Source organism: Mobula hypostoma, chromosome 11 (genome assembly GCF_963921235.1).
Source record: "Mobula hypostoma chromosome 11, sMobHyp1.1, whole genome shotgun sequence".
Lineage (NCBI taxonomy): Eukaryota > Metazoa > Chordata > Chondrichthyes > Myliobatiformes > Myliobatidae > Mobula > Mobula hypostoma.
In genome coordinates, this window is record NC_086107.1 from 103,462,234 (window position 1) to 103,478,746 (window position 16,513).

Consider the following 16,513-nt stretch of genomic DNA (forward strand, 5'->3'; position numbering starts at 1 on the left):
GTTTGTACGTACTCCCCGTGGGTTTCTCCGGGCACTCTGGTTTCCTCCCACCTTCCAAAGACGTACCGGGTTGTAGGTTAATTGGTCATTGTAAATTGCCCGGAGATTAGATTAGAGGTTAAATCAGGGGATTGCAGGCCAACATGGCTCGAAGGGCCAGAGGGTCCTATTCTGCGCTGTACATCAAAAATAAATGAATAAAACCCATCCTGGCTCAGTGTTAATGACATGTCTGGAGTTGTGTAATAGCTATCAGGGACAGTCGTCATAGTTTACAATAATCCAGTCATTCCTTTGTTTGTATTAAGTGACTTTTTAATTCGAAATTAATTTAATTACTCATCCCCAGCTGCCATGAGAGAATTTAAAATAATGATTCCAGATCAATGGTGGAGTACATAGCCAGTAGTTTAGTATATATCCAGTGTGCCATTAAGGTGTATTTTACCTTTAATCCTGCACACTATTATAATCTGATTTATTAGATTTTGCCCCAGTAAATCTTTTAACTCTGTTGTGCCCCTGGTGAACTTGCTTTATGTCAGCAGCACTATTTACTTTACCTGGTGTTCTGGTCTCAGAGAAGTGCTTCATAAACTAAGCTCATTTCTCCACTCATCCTGTCCAAAATTATGTTAAATATTGAACTTTTAGAGCAGCGTATCCAGGTCTCTTTGGCCAACCAACATAAACACATCACTGTAACTGTATGTTCTGGTGGCAGCTCAGCATCTCAGAATCAGGTTTGTTATCACTGACACGGTGTGTAATGTTTTGTTTTGTGGCAGAAGTTCAGTGCAGTACATAAATTACTCTAAGTTACATTAAGAAAAATATAAAAAAAATTAGTGCAAAAAGGGGGTCATATATATGAGGACCATTCAGAAATCTGATGGTGGGGAGCTGCCTCTATCTGGTGGGGAGCTGCCTCTAAAATGTTGAGTATGTGTCTTTAGACATCTGTACTATCTTCTTATTACTATCATTGGGGAGGAGATACAGGAGCCTGAAGACACACACTCAGCACCTTAGGAACAGCTTCTATTTCTCCACTGTCATATTTCTGAAAAGACAATAAACCAAAGCATGAACTCTGCCTCACATGTTTTGCATTATATATTTAATTTATTTTCTATACGTATTTCTTATTAGAACCTATACATTTCATGACATACGTCAGTGATTTTAAACCTGATTCCGATGCTGTACCTCCTCCCTAGCAGTAATGAAAAGAGGGAATGTCCTCGATGGTGAGGGTTCTTAATGTTGGATGCTGCCGTCTTTTAAAGATGCCTGCGACGGTGGGGAGGCTAATGTCCATAATTTCCTGTGCATTGGAGCCTCCACATCAGGTGGTGATTTCTTTCTCATAAACATTTCAGCATAGAAACAGGCCATTCGGTCTACGACTTTAATGCTGACCATCAAATCCTATCTGTACTAATCTCATTCCCCAGTGCTCCGTGCTTTGACAGTTAAATGTCAGGGTGTCAGCCTCCACTTTCTCAGGCAGTGCATGTCAGATTGCAACAATGCTCTGGGTGAAAAAAATTCTGCCTCTGATCTTTCATGAAAAATTCTTACTCCTCATATTAAACCCTTCCTGGAATGAACTGAAATTCCAGTCACTCGTGTTTAACTGGAAATACTTCATGGATGTTGCCTTTCGGAGATGGGTCACTGCCACTATTAAGTGTGTGATTTGGACTCAGAGGGACACCAGTTTTCAGAATGGTTTTGTAAGGGTATCTTTCACTTTGAAGAACCCCAGATGATCCACTTAGGAAGTATTGATTTATTTAAACTGGAAGGTTATTATAATACAAAATAACCTGGGCACTTTGTGCATTTGGAAATAATCCCAGACCTGGGCTTTACTGTAAGTGAAAGGAACGACTAGAGGACAAAATCTACAGTTTTAAACTCCTGCAACAAAATGCCCAAGACCAAAAGATGCTTCATTCCATCACTTCAGAAAGAAATTTCAATGTAAATGTATTATCAAAGTACGTATTGGCCACCATATACGACCAGAGATTCATTTCTTGCAGGCATTCACAGTAGAACAAAGCAAGACAATAGAATCAATGAAAAACGAGACACATGCACAAAGACTGACAGACAACCAATGTGCTAAAGAAGACAAACCATGCACATTCATACATAAATAATACTGAGAATACGAGTTGTAGGCTCCTTGAAAGTGCGTTCATAGGTCATGGAATCAGTTCAGTTTTGAGGAGAGTGAAGTTATCCACATTGGTTCAGGAGTCTGATAGTTGGAGGATAATAACTGTTACTGAACCTGGTGGTGTAGGACCTCCTCCCTGATGCCAGCAGCGAGAAGAGAGCATGAACTGGATGATTGGGGACAGGGGCAGTCCTTGCCGTTAGATGCTGCTTTCCTGTGGCAGTTCTCCTTATAGTGCTCAATGGTGGGGAGGGCTTTTCCTGTGATGGACTGGGCTGTATCCACCACTGTTTGTTGGCTTTCCCTTGGCTGGTGCATGTAGTCTTTCCTGTTAGGAAAGAAAACAGAATGAAGGGGTTAACATTGATTGTGGAAGAAAGCGAGCGATTGTCCTCACAAGATAAAGTTCACAGTGCAGTAAAAGCATTTGTGTATTTAAGGCTGTTCTTGTTGTGAGAGTGAGCTCATGCATGTTGGCTGCACCTAGTGGGAGGGGTCCACATCAGGACATGCTTGTGAAGTCAGTTACATTCAGTGGTAAGTCTGTGCAATTATAGTTTGAGACGTAAAGCTGCTGTGGACCAAGACTGAAAGTGTTGCAAGCCAAGAGGATAGCAATGATGTTGTTTGGAGCAAGAAATACAATGCTCATAATGCACAATGTATAGTAAAGCAGGTAAGGCAGCATATGATTGGGTAGGAATGTGGAATTTGGTTCACTGCTGGGTAGTTTGATTGCTGCTAACACGATTCTTGTCCCAGTTAGCCGAGGGAGACTGATTTCCAGACAGAATAGCGCCCTGGGTATCAAGTACTGCAGTTTAACTTTTACTTCACAATCCTGCTTGGATGGCCAACTCACTGACAATTTGAGCACATTCTTATGCTGTTTCTCGCTTGACTCTTAGTGTGAGGAGTATGAGCCAAGTAGTTCTCAGAGATACTTTTAAGAGTCAATACTGTCTGATTTTTATATATTTTTTTTCCCCATTAACCTCCTCCAAATGCCCCAATCTGTTTTGGAGTTGCAATGAAATATCAGGACTCTATTGACTTGGGCTTAATGTTCTGTTTAATTCTTTTACACAAGAATATCTGTAGATTCTGGCAATCCAAGGCAACACATGCAAAATGCTGGAGGAATTCAGCAGGTCAGGCAGCATCTATGGAAGTCAATAAACAGTTGACGTTTCAGGCTGGGACCCTTCTTCAGGACAGGAAGTGATGGGGGAAAGGGGAATAGGCTAGCTGGAAGGTGATAGGTAAAGCCAGGTAGGTGGGAAAGGTCAAGGGCAGGAGAAGAAAGAATAGACAATAGACAATAGGTGCAGGAGTAGGCCATTTGACCCTTCGAGCCAGCACCGCCATTCACTGTGATCATGGCTGATCATCCACAATCAGTATCCGGTTCCTGCCTTATCCCCGTAACCTTTGATTCCGCTATCTTTAAGAGCTCTATCCATCTCTTTCTTGAAAGCATCCAGAGACTTGGCCTCTGCTGCCTTCTGGGGCAGAGCATTCCATATATCCACCACTCTCTGGGTGAAGAAGTTTTTCCTCAATCAATCTGACAGGACAGGAGAGCGGACAATAGAAGTAAGGGAAGGAGGGGGAAGTAATAGGCAGGTGAGAAGTGAAAGGTCAGAGAGCGGAATGGGCGGGGGGGGGGTGGAATTTTCACCTGAAGGTGAAATCGATATTCATGCTGTTAGGTTGGAGGTTACCCAGACAGAATAAAAGGGGTTGCCTTTCCAGTCCTGAAGAAGGGTGTCAGCCCGAAACGTCAACTGTTTTCCATAGATGCTGCCTGGCCTGCTGAGTTCCTCCAGCATTGTGTGTGTGTTGCTTTACTCTTTGTTCTCTTGTATTAGAAGAGCAGCAGCTGATGCCTCTGCACTCTGAACATTAAGACTCAAATCTGAGCCATATACACCATTGCAGTCCATTATTTTGCTGAGCTACTCTTGTGATATCACTTAAGTACTTCATTGCACTTAAATTGGAATGGCCCTGGAATGAAATCAATCGTACGAAAAATTAGTTGGGCTTTTCTGGCAGTGGATGATTGAAGAGCAGTTTTTGTCTTTGCCTTTTTTATTTTTCCCCTCAATTCTTAGAAGATGTGGCCTTTGAGAGGGGAGTGTGAGGTGGAAGGGGTGGTGATTGGTGCAGAATTTGTATTGTTGTGAGCTTTGCGCATATGAGCTTTGATTATCAGTCCGTAATTAGTGTTGAGTAAATTCTCTAATAACAGAAAGAAAATTTTGTGAGTTTTAATTACAAATATTTAATGTACAATAGGCTTTATTCTTGTAAATTTCAAGCTTTTAATATTCTGTAATATATCAACCAAAATATTGTCGTTTCCCCCCCCCCCCCCCCAATTCATGTTTATTCTATAAGTTCTGGACTAGCTGTACAACTCATTGGGTGCTATAGTAGCTGCTGGATACCAGGGTTATCTTTGTACTACTGCCTGCAGTTATGTCTACAAAGGGGGAATCAACACCACAGAGACTGTGAAACTTTGCCATTACTTCCTCCCCTCTAGAGATGGTCTCTTTGGAACTGCTGGGACTTATCGCTAAAATTCAGGCATAATCTTTGGCTGTGCATGCAAGTCATTCTCCCTTGCTGACTAGCATCTACTTTGCATTTCAAAGCCCTGATACATTTGGGGACTAGAAGGGTGAATGGTCAGGGCAGTAATTTGCTTCTGAGGAGAACCAAGTAATGAATCAGCATTTCTACTACAATAATCTAAACGTTCATCTTATTTACATGCCCCCACAGTGATTTTTGTGGTTTTTCAGGAACAGCAGATGAATTAGTTATTCTGTTTTCCCTGTCTTTTATCCAATTCCACTTTTTTAAAAAAAACTTCATTTATCCATTCATTCATTTGATGACAATGGGAGCATTTATAGCCCATCTCATAATTTGTTGATCCTAGTGCTTTTCTATTTCGGAAGGGAGTTAACCGCATTTGGAGTCACATTGGCTCGACTGAGCGAGGACAGCAGGTTTCTCTCACTGGGGTATTTATGAACCAGATTCAGATTTATTTATATTTATCATGTACATCAAGACATATAGTGAAATGTATAGTTTGCACTAACAACCAATGCAATCTAGGGGCATTGCTAGGGGCAGCCTGCCAAGTGTCGCCATATATTCTGGTGCCAACACAGCATGCCCCCAATGCTCAGTGAGGTAGTGTTCATGGGTTCAATGTCCATTCAGAGATTAGATGGCAGAGGGGAAGAAGGTGTTTCTAAATTATTGAGTGTGTGCCTTCAGGCTTCTCTACCTCCTTCTTGATGGTAGCATTGAGAACAGGGCATGTCCTGGGTGATGGGGGTCCTTAATAATGGATGCTGCCTTTTTCAGACATCACTCCTTGAAGATGTCCTGGATACTATGAAGGCTAGCGCCCATGGAGCTGATTTAAGTTTCCAACTGTCTGCGCCTTATTTTGATCCTGGGCAGTAGCCACCCCCCCATACCAGACTGTCCTTAAATTTCATTGAAACCTATCGAATATTGAAAAGCCTAGAAAGAATGGATGTGGGGAGGATGTTTCCAATAGTGGTAGGGTCTAGGACCAGAGGGCACAGCCTCAGAATACAAGGATATCCTTTAAAATAAAGGTAAGGAGGAAAGCTAGAGGGTGTTGGATCTGTGGAATTCATTGCCACAGACGACTGTGGAGGCCAGGTCATTGGGTATATTTAAAGCAGAAGTTCATAGGTTCTTGATTAGTAAGGGCATCAAAGATTACGGAGAGAAGGCAGGAGAATGGGGTTGAGAGGGAAAATAAATCATTTCTGATTGAATGGTGGAGTAGACATGATGGACTAGATGGCCTAATTCTGCTTTGTCTTATGTCTTGTATCTTTGCCTAGTTCCTTGGAAATGTGGTATTTCAGGTGCAAGGCATCTAATTCTACTGAATTGTTATGCTGTGGAGTTCCTGAAATAAAACCTAACTGTAACTCATTAATTTTCAATATTGAACAGTGCCATCAATACTGGTGCATTTTGGCCTTTTACAGTATGCATGATGCTCACTGCCGCACCCTGCTTGGGCCTTAAACTCTGGAATTCTGTCATGTGCTTCAACTCTGTACATCATTCCCTGATTAAGTCACACCTTTGAGGAAGGATTTAATTAGTTTTCAATACATCTTTTTTGGGCTTGCATACTTTTGTCTGTTTTGTGTGTTTGTGAAGGTCTGCAGGTTGTCATTGCAAACTTAATGTATCTTTCTACAAGAGATACAGGGCTTTATGGATGCAGGGGGACCACAGTTTGTACATGTCAATAAAACAATTGGAATGACGTGCAACAGAATCCTAAGCTCCCGATTTTAATGCTCTATCACTTCAAGGAATTAAGCAAAGTAGCTTCTTTTCTCTTGAGGTTAAGTTCTGGCTGTTTTGCGAAAGGGCTGCTTTAAAGCAGTTTTAGGACAGCAGTGTTTGACCTCACATGACTAGTTCCATGATAATTGCCCCATATTAATAAAGCGCTTTGGGCAGATATTTTGCAAGCTGATTCGATGCATTTCTATGCAAACTATGTTTGCATTAGTACTTGCCCAAGTAACTTGTTTTACATGGTGAGATAATTGAATTGCTGTTTGGATACAGAATGGCTGTGATAACAGAGGGGCAACAATGATCCTGTATTCATTCTAGAATACAGTCTTGTCTCCCTTTCTCTTCACCATTTACACCTCGGACTTCAACTACAGCACAGAGTCTTGCCATCTTCAGAGGTTTTCTGATGACTCTGCCATAGTTGGATGCATCAGCAAGGGAGATGAGGCTGAGTACAGGGCTACAGTGGGAAACTTTGTCACATGGTGTGAGCAGAATTATCTGCAGTTTAATGTGAAAAAGACTAAGGAGCTGGTGGTGGACCTGAGGAGGGCTAAGGCACCGGTGACCCCTGTTTCCATCCAGGGGGTCAGTGTGGACATGGTGGAGGATTACAAATACCTGGGGATACGAATTGATAATAAACTGGACTGGTCAAAGAACACTGAGGCTGTCTGCAAGAAGGGTCAGAGCCATCTCTATTTCCTGAGGAGACTGAGGTCCTTTAACATCTGTCGGACGATGCTGAGGATGTTCTACGAGTCTGTGGTGGCCAGTGCTATCATGTTTGCTGTTGTGTGCTGGGGCAGCAGGCTGAGGGTAGCAGACACCAAAAGAATCAACAAACTCATTCGTAAGGCCAGTGATGTTGTGGGGACGGAACTGGACTCTCTGATGGTGGTGTCTGAAAAGAGGATGCTGTCCAAGTTGCATGCCATCTTGGACAATGTCTCCCATCCACTACATAATGTACTGGTTGGGCACAGGAGTACATTCAGCCAGAGACTCATTCCACCGAGATGCAACACAGAGCGTCATTCCTGCCTGTGGCCATCAAACTTTACAACTCCTCCCTTGGAGAGTCAGACACCCTGAGCCAATAGGCTAGTCCTGGTCTTATTTCCATCTGGCATAATTTACATATTATTATTTAATTATTTATGGTTTTATATTGCTATATTTATACTCTATTCTTGGTCGGTGCAACTGTAACGAAACCCAATTTCCCTCAGGATCAATAAAGTATGTCTATCTATCTAGAATAGTTCCTGCAGCCTTCTATTATCCTTCATTCCAGAGAAAGAGACTAGATATGTGTATAAGTCGTGATGTCTAAATGTAAATTAGCTTTGAAATAAGATACCTTTGATATGTATTCCTTTTGAAGTTTTATTTTATGGGACATAATCATGGCTTGGTGGCGTGAAGTTATGTGTGCTCACTTCCTCCCCCTACTTGGACCTGTTTGCAATAACAACTTGGTGCTTGACTGGTGAGTGTCTGGAGTTCAAGGCTTTCCTCCCCCAGGGATGCTTTGACGTCTGACTGGACAAGGCCCAGCTCACTGGGTACAGAGTCATACAGCATGGGGCTCTTCAGCCCAACTCATCCATGCCAACTGTGTTGCCTAGTGAGCTGGCCCCACCTGCCATTGGGGCACCACGGTAGTGTAGCGGTTAAAGGCGATGCTATCCATGGCTCGGGGTGTTGGAGTTTGGAGTTCAATTCTCATGTCATCTCTAAGGAGTCTGTACGTACTCCCCTTGGAATGCATGGGTTTCCTCCGGGTGCTTCAGTTTCCTCTCACAGTCCAAAGGTGTACTGGTTAGTAGGTTAATCGGTATTGTAAATTCTCCTGTAATCAGGTTAGGATTAAATTGGTGGTTGATGGGCAGTGCAGTTTGATGGTCCTATCTCAATAAATAAATTAATAAATATTTGGCCCATAACTCCCTAAATCTCTCGTATCCATGTACTTATCAGCTAATATGCCTACCTCAATTACTATTTAAGGTGGTTCATTCCAAATATGCACCACCATTGCGTGAAAAAGCTGCTCCTAATGTCCCTTTTAAATTTTTCACTTCTGATATTAAACCTATGCCCTCACGTTTTTTTAATCCACCCCCTCCTTGGGGAAAAAGGTGATGTCCTTTCACCCCGTCTGTGCCTCTCATGATCTTATATACCTCTGTCAGATCACCCGCTGATCTCCTTTATTTCAGGGAATAAAGTTCTAGTCTGCAAACTCTCCTTGTAGCTCAGGCCTTCAAGTTCAGGCATCATCCTGGGGTGACCTCACTGAATTTACATTTACATCATTTATTATTATATTGTAATTTGTCCTTTACTGTGCCTATTGTCTTGTTTATTAATTATTGACTGTCTTGCACTGTTTTCTGCACTTTATGTAGTCCCATGTAGGTCTGAAGTCTAATGTAGTTTCGTGTTGTTTCAGGTAGTCTAGTGTAGTTTTGTGTTGTTTTATGTAGCACCATGGTCCTGGAGGAACGTTGTTTTGTTTTTGCTGTGTGCTGTACCAGCAGTTATGTTTGAAATGACAATAAAAGCAACTTGACTTGACTTGAAACCTATTGGAATGTTGAAAGGCCTCGATAGAGTGGATGTGGAGAGGATGTTTTTCTGCTGGGGGAGTCCAAGACCAGAGGACACAGTCTCAGAATTGAGGGGCGTCCTTTTAGAACAGAGATGAAGAGGAATTTCTTTAACCAGATGGTGGTGAATCTGTAGAATTTGTTGCCACAGGCAGTTGTGGAGGTCAAGTCATTGGGTATATTTAAGGCAGAGGGTGATAGATTCTTGATTAGTCAGGGCATGGAGGGATACTGGGAGAAAGCAGGAGATTGGGGCCGAGAGGGAAAATGGATCAGCCCTGATGAAATGATGAAGCAGACTCAATGGGCCAAAGCTTGTATTGTACAGCTTTAAAAATTATTAAACATAAAGTTCTAGCAAGCATTTAGAAGACTTAAAGAAATTAAACAAGTTAATTCATCATCATGATTGCCTGCTACACCGCTGGTGGTTAGGGCAGCAATGAAGGCCCTCCATCTTTGTCTGTCCTTGTCCATCTGAAAACCTGCAATCTGAAATTTCCTCGTCTCCTTTAAAATGGAGTTTTTGCCACTGGCCCAGCGAAGCCTGGTTCAATATCACTGCCCAGACTTTGCTGTATATATGCCGGGACATTGCAAGAAGTTGGTCCTTTGATCTATGAGTCTGATATCGGAGCAAGCTGAAATGATAACTCTGTGGCCCTTTCATGGATCAGGATTTAGCCAGTTCTATGCATGATCCCCAGAAGTGATTCAGGTTAGTAGTCTGGCCCTCCCAGCAAGAGTTGTGCACGTCAGTTAGTTAGTGAATTGTTGTTGTTTCTTTCTGTGCTTTGTGGCGCATCGGACAACAACTTTGCTGTTTCTTTTAGCATTTGTCTGTTTTTCACAAGGCCGAGTTGCTAGCTTGACGGATGAAAAGTGTGCAAGGAGCCGACCAGATTCAGTCTGTGAATAGGAGACTAGATTTTTGATTTATCATTTCTCCTGTTGCCCCACTGTGAGGCTTCAATTTTAAGAAAAGGGCTTGATCTAAAGTGTGCATTTCACTTTTTCAGAGCAGCCAATGGATTGCACTGATGTGCGAGAAAAATTCTGCAAAGAAAATGTGATGAATAGCCACTTAATTTGTTCTTCTGGGTCAGGGATTCCTTGGTTAATGTTAGGGGTCTATGGCATAAAGAAGGTTGGGAGCCCTTGTCTCATGTATGGTCTGGGTGGTAAATAAGCCACAGAGCTTTAATGGAATCCTATTGCATTCATGAGGAAACATGAGCATCCATGTGTTCTTTGTTTAATACCACACTCAAATACAGTGGCAATCCCTCCTATGTTATATTCTTTGCCGTGACCCCAACTTCATTGACAGCTCCTGAAATATTTTTAAAGTTCTGTGATTACTTGGTGCAACACAAGGTGTGAGAATCTGTACTGAGGTTTTTCTTGGATTCAGTGTAGGGACATTTCCAGGGTCGGGGGGGGGGGGGTTGCGGTGGGGACAGCTGCTGTTGGAGACTCCCACTCTGGTCTGTCTGAAACTCACTGAGTTCAGAGCGAGGCGTTGCCTGTGACAAAGGGCTGCAAACAGGCACACTTTAAACTCCTGGAGTATATGTTGAGGGACTTGCTGAAGCTGGATGCAGTCACTACAAGAACTTTCTGCGGCATGGCCAAAGTTTAGGAAAATGTTTACTTAAGGGTTTTAACTAAATGATAACTAATGACAAGTTAAGTAATTGGAGTTAAGCTAGGAGCAATGAAACTGTTTGCTGTTGTGTTCTTTAATATATATTTCAAATTTTACAAATAAATTCTTGAAGGTTAAAAAGTTTTCTACATGACACAGAAGTTTATACTTACCTTTGGTTTTTTTTGTTGGATGAAGGAGGAGATGTAGATTGCCTTCGGGAAGGTGTTGTACCTCAAAACATAGAACATTACAGGCCCTTCGGCCCACAATGTTATGCCGACCTTCTATGATTATACTTCATAATTGTCCTTCCTTCTGGTCTCAACAGGGATTTTTTTTGGTGGTACGGTTAGAAACACGGAAACATAGAAAATAGGTACAGGAGTAGGCCATTCAGCCCTTCGAACATGCACCGCCACACAGTATGATCATGGCTGATCATAACTCAGAACCCTGTACCTGCCTTCTCTCCATACCCCCGATCCCTTTAGCCACAAGGGCCATATCTAACTCCTTCTTAAATATAGCCAGTGAACTGGCCTCAACTGTTTCCTGTGGCAGAGAATTCCACAGGTAAACGGTTAATGGGTCTTGAGGTAAATTGACTGTTTCTTTTTTCCCCCAAAGAGCACTCCTCTGAAACTGGCCCTCAGATGGAAGGGCAGGCGAACGAGGGGCGGACCTCACCACGCCTTAGACGCCAGTGCCACTCCACGTTCAGCCAACAGGAGGAGAGGTTGCTACAAGGTGAGATATACCGATGTGTTAGTGGCTGGGAGAGATGGGGGAGGGTGGGTGGTGTTGGCTGCTGGGCTGGGAAGTTGAAAAGAGGTCACTTTTGGTGCAGGGATCAGATCATTTCATTATAAGTAAAACATTTGTTTTAAGCACAAGTCAGTGCTTGCAGTTGATTGAATATATTCTAATCTTTGCTAATGATATAATTTCTTGTTCAAGACACATCATCTGGACAGTATTTACTACTTTCCATAATTTATTCAGATGATAGATTCTTACACAGGTTCCTATATTGATTAATTACATACCGTTTTACTGTGGTTTGGGTTTTACCTTCTAGATATTTCCTGAAATTCTTACAGAAAACAAAATGCTGGGAATGCTTACTGCATCTGTGGAGATAATATCAGTTAACATTTGGGTTGATGACCTTTCAGAACTGGAGATGGTGATGTTAATTATGCATTAAACAGCTCCTAATTTCAACTGTCATTCCACCGTAGTTCATCACTTTCAATATTCTTAGAATGCTTTGGCAAAATGAAAATAGATAAAATCATAAGATACAGGGGCAGAATTAGGCCATTTGGCCCATCGTGTCTGCTCTACAATTTCATCAAGGCCGATCCAATTTTCCTCTCAGCCCCAGTCTCCTGCCTTCTCCCCTTATCCCTTCATGCCCTGAGCAATCAAGAGTCTATCAACCTCTGCCTTAAATATACATAAAGACTCTGATGCCATTTTTAAGGCTGTGTCAGTCGCTACTTGGTTTCCAATAGCCACATGTTCTTGCTCTGGAAGTGCAGCAAAACTTCACTGATTCCAAGGATGGCAAGGTTAATGGATAAGGAGAGATCAGGTCAGTAAGGCCTTAACTGGCGTATGGGAAAATAAGGGAAGATATTAAAATAGATAAGATTTAATAGCTTTAAATAGACTAGTTACCAGGAACATGAGAAAATCTGCAGATGCTGGAAGTTCAAAGCAACACACATAAGATGCTGGAGAAAGAGTTAAAGGACCGGATAAGGAGGCATCTGATAGGAGAGGACAGAAGATTATGGAAGAAAGGGAAGTGGGAGGAGCACTAGAGGGAGGTGATGGGCAGGTAAGGGATAAGTTAAGAGATAGAAACAGGAATGGGGAATGGTGGGGGGAAGGCAATTATCAGAAGTCTAAGAAATTGATGTTCAGGCCAGTAGTTTGGAGGCTACCCAGATGGAATATAAAGTCTTGCTCCTCCAACCTACCGGGATGATGTCCTAGTGATTGCAGACTCTGGTATTTGAATCACAGCCTCTGGTATGAGGTGTTGGATTAATAAAGGGTAGAACAGGAAGGTCTAATAAAGGATGGAATGTACACATCCAGTTTCCTTTGGTAAAAATTTTGTTTGAATCCTCATTAGGTAGACTCTTATACAAGAAAATCCTTTCTCTAACCTCTTTGAACAAAGAGAGGAAATACAATTGAATTGACTTTATATCAATGTTTTCTTTGGCAGCGTTAAATTGAACTAATTGGCTGGCGGTTATTTTTCTTGATTCTATATGAGTCTTTGCCCTGGTTAGTACAAAGTAAGTTCCTGGCATCATTAAGGCATTGAGCTCTTCCAGGCGCACTGAAAAATAACACATTTGTTTTGGCCAACAGAATTAAAAGTTTGGACAGATGTGCAAATCTGTCAAATATCTCTCTCCTTCTAACTCTGACTCCTGATCTTTTTTTCTTCAGTCTTCCTGAGGGGTCTCGGCCCAAAACGTTGACTATATTCTTTTCCATAGATGCTGCCTGGCCTGCTGATTCCTCCAGTATTTTGTGTGTGTTGCTTTGGATTCCAGCATCTGCAAATTTTCTGTTGTTTAAAATCTCAATCTCTCTCCCTCTCCCTCGCTCTCTCCCTCTCCTCCTCCCTCTCTCCCTCTCCTCCTCCCTCTCCCCCTCCCTCTCCCCTCTCCCCCTCCCTCTCCCCTCTCCCCCTCCCTCTCCCCTCTCCCCTCTCCCCCCTCCTCTTCCCCCCCTCCTCTTCCCCCTCTCCTCTTCCCCCTCTCCTCTTCCCCCTCTCCTCTTCCCCCTCTCCTCTTCCCCCTCTCCTCTTCCCCCTCTCCTCTCCCCCTCCCCTCTCCCCCCTCCCCCTCCCCTCCCCCTCCCCCTCCCCCTCCCTCCTCCTCCCCGCTCCCCCTCCCCTCTCCCCTCTCCCCCCTCCTCTCCCCCCTCTCCCCCCTCTCCTCCCCCCCTCTCCTCTCCCCCTCCCCCTCTGCCCCTCTCCCTCTCTCTCTCCTCCCCCCTTTAATGATGGATAATAACACCCTTAATAAGATGGTCCTTTTGAAGACTTGCTGTAAAAGATTGGCAGGTGATAAAGTGAGCTCCTTGCGCCTGGTGGGAAGCTAATTTGGATTGGTACCGTCACAGGCATCAAATGCCTTCCCCCACCTACTCCCTTGAGAACCAGTGTTTGCAGAATTAGGCAGGACGTCCCATTTCTGTAAACTCCTCACCTGGCTGATCAGATTACAAAGAGACAGTCTAACCTGTGGTTTATTAGTTTTCATGTTTTGCAGATTTATTAATGCAAAATTCAGACCTTTACTGGACAAAATCTTTAGTCGAGCAAAAGTGCTTTTGACTGGCATTGAGCTTTCCTAATATGGTTAGGCTCTCTGTTTCAGTCTGGAACTCTGCATTGTTCTGTGATCCTGCTTAATAAGTAAACAATTCCTGAGGATTTTTGTTCCAAGGATCAATGCCGTCATGGTTGGGAAATAAGTTGGCAGTTTGAAGTCAGTTGAGCAGCGAGCGTGATAGAGGCCAGAGCCGAGATTAGTCATGCCATTTTGTCTGAATTGGTTTAACCTATTGCTGAGTTTAAATATGGAGGTACAAGAGACTGGAATCTGAAGTAACACAGTCTGCTGGAGGATCTCAGCAGGTTGAGCAGCATTAGGGGTGGGGGAACTCTCTTTGTGGACTTCAGTTCAGAACGCTGTTTGCCTGTGTTTATTGTTTACTTGATTTGTTTTTCTCTGTCTGCACATTGGGTGTTTGATGGTCTTTTGTTAATGGGTTCTTTTGGGTTTCTTTGTTTCGTGGCTGCCCGTTAGGAGACGAATCTCAAGGTTGTATAATGTGTACATACTTTGATAATAAATGTACATTGAACTTTAAGGAGGGGCAACAAATGAAGGTGGGCAGTCCTTTCCTCTCCAAAGACACCGCTCGACCTATTGAGTTCTTCTGGCAGATTTTGTTGCATTAAATTAAATGTTCTCTTTTCAAGCTGAACTGGTTGCAAATCTGCAAAAGGATCATCTAATTTCTCTTTATTTAATAGACTTGAACATTTATGACTGGCATTTAACCTAATGGCAAGCAGCCCGTTTGTTTGACAACACTGTTATATTGCTACATATTTGTTTCAAAGCAGCTTCCATCTCTTTTGAAGAAAGAAGAGATTGGAGAATGTTTGGGATCTCGAGAAAGAGTAAATATTAATGGAGATGTACACAAATGCTTTGCCTAGGATATTGAATCACAGTTGATTTGAATATTCTGCTTCATAATTTCTTGAATGGCATCTGCCGGAGTACATGTACTCCTGTTATTGCATTGTCTTTGATCTAGATATAATCCTGCTTTACAGAATTTTCCTTTGTTGACCCTTCAGGCTCAGGGCAGTAGGCACGGGTCTCAAATTTCAGCCACCTGTTGTTGGGATACAGATCTTGACAAATACTTTGAGATAATTACTGAAAGAGGACTCCTATGTTTTTTCAACATCTAATATTGATGGCAAAATTCCTATGGAGGTTGTCAGCTCAAGTAAGAGCTTTGCTTCCACAACTGTCCACTCGGCTCTTCGATGTTGATTGAGAGCTGTCTGACGTGAGCAATAAGTTTGACCTTTTAGTCTGAACCTGCCTCTCCCTCTTTCCCCCTGGGCTTCACACAGGAGATGGCTCACATATGGAGTATTTGTTCACTTTTTGTAATGTTTGTAGCTGTAGTTTCTGTGTAGCTGGAAATCGTCTGATCTAATGGGATGGCTGGTGGTCAGAATTTCCCCAGTATGTGCTGGCTGAGTGGAGCTCTCTCCTCCTCTGATGATGAATATATCAAGAGAAAATAATCAATACTTTCAAAACCAGCCCATTTGGTTTGGAAATACAAACACAAGAAAATCTGCAGATGCTGGAAATAGAGCGCAACACATACACACAATACACACAAAATGCTCAGCAGGCCAGGCAGCATCTATGGAAAAGAGTAAACAGTTGGCATTTCGGGCTGAGACTCTTCGTCAGGACACTGATGAAGAGCCCTGATGAAGGGTCTCAACCCAGAACGTCAACTGTTTACTCTTTTCTGGCCTGCCGAGTTCCTCCAGCATTTTGTGTGTATTGGTTATGGAAACAGTAGTTATTTTCTTTCATTTTGCTAAAAAATGTTACTAAAATAAATCTTTGGGCTTTCTGAGGGTTTAGAGAATATTTTACTATCTTCATTGTGCCTTACCTCTTCATTTCCTCCCCATATTTTTGCTATCCTCAGATAGTGTGCATATCTGAGGACGTGTGGTCAAGAATTTTGGAATCGTATTTTTGCAGAGTATGAGTAATTTCAATATACTGAGATCGTTTGTGGACCTGCCTTGATTTCTAGTCTGATTGGAATAAATATTGCTATCTAGAAGACAGCATAAAGGGCTAGAAAAGCTATTGGGATGGTGTTGGGGAGGGAAGTTGCTGAAGCATCTAGCAAACTGTTTCAGTCAAGGGTAGTTGATACTGACAGCTGTTTTATATGCTTTATAATTATTGATCAATTTGTGTATTAAATTCCCATGAAAATGGGTGGGTTGGGATAATTAATGAAATACAAGCATTTCTTTTTTAAAAGGACACTTTCAAAGTTATGGGGAGCATTAGAGGAGTG

The 16,513-nt window shown here is 42.6% G+C and overlaps 1 protein-coding gene across 11 annotated transcripts in view; it reads left to right on the top strand.

The window, feature by feature from the left end:
* Positions 1-16,513, top strand: part of LOC134354039 (myocardin-related transcription factor A-like) — a 238,553-nt gene that overhangs the window by 87,384 nt on the left and 134,656 nt on the right. For 8 of the 11 annotated variants that reach the window (XM_063062719.1, XM_063062723.1, XM_063062724.1 and 5 more), the window contains one exon: positions 11,468-11,587. The exons of the other annotated variants lie outside the window; for them this stretch is intronic. In XM_063062719.1, the coding sequence (XP_062918789.1) occupies positions 11,468-11,587 (120 nt within the window). The remainder of the gene's footprint in view (positions 1-11,467; positions 11,588-16,513) is intronic. 11 annotated transcript variants of the gene reach the window in all.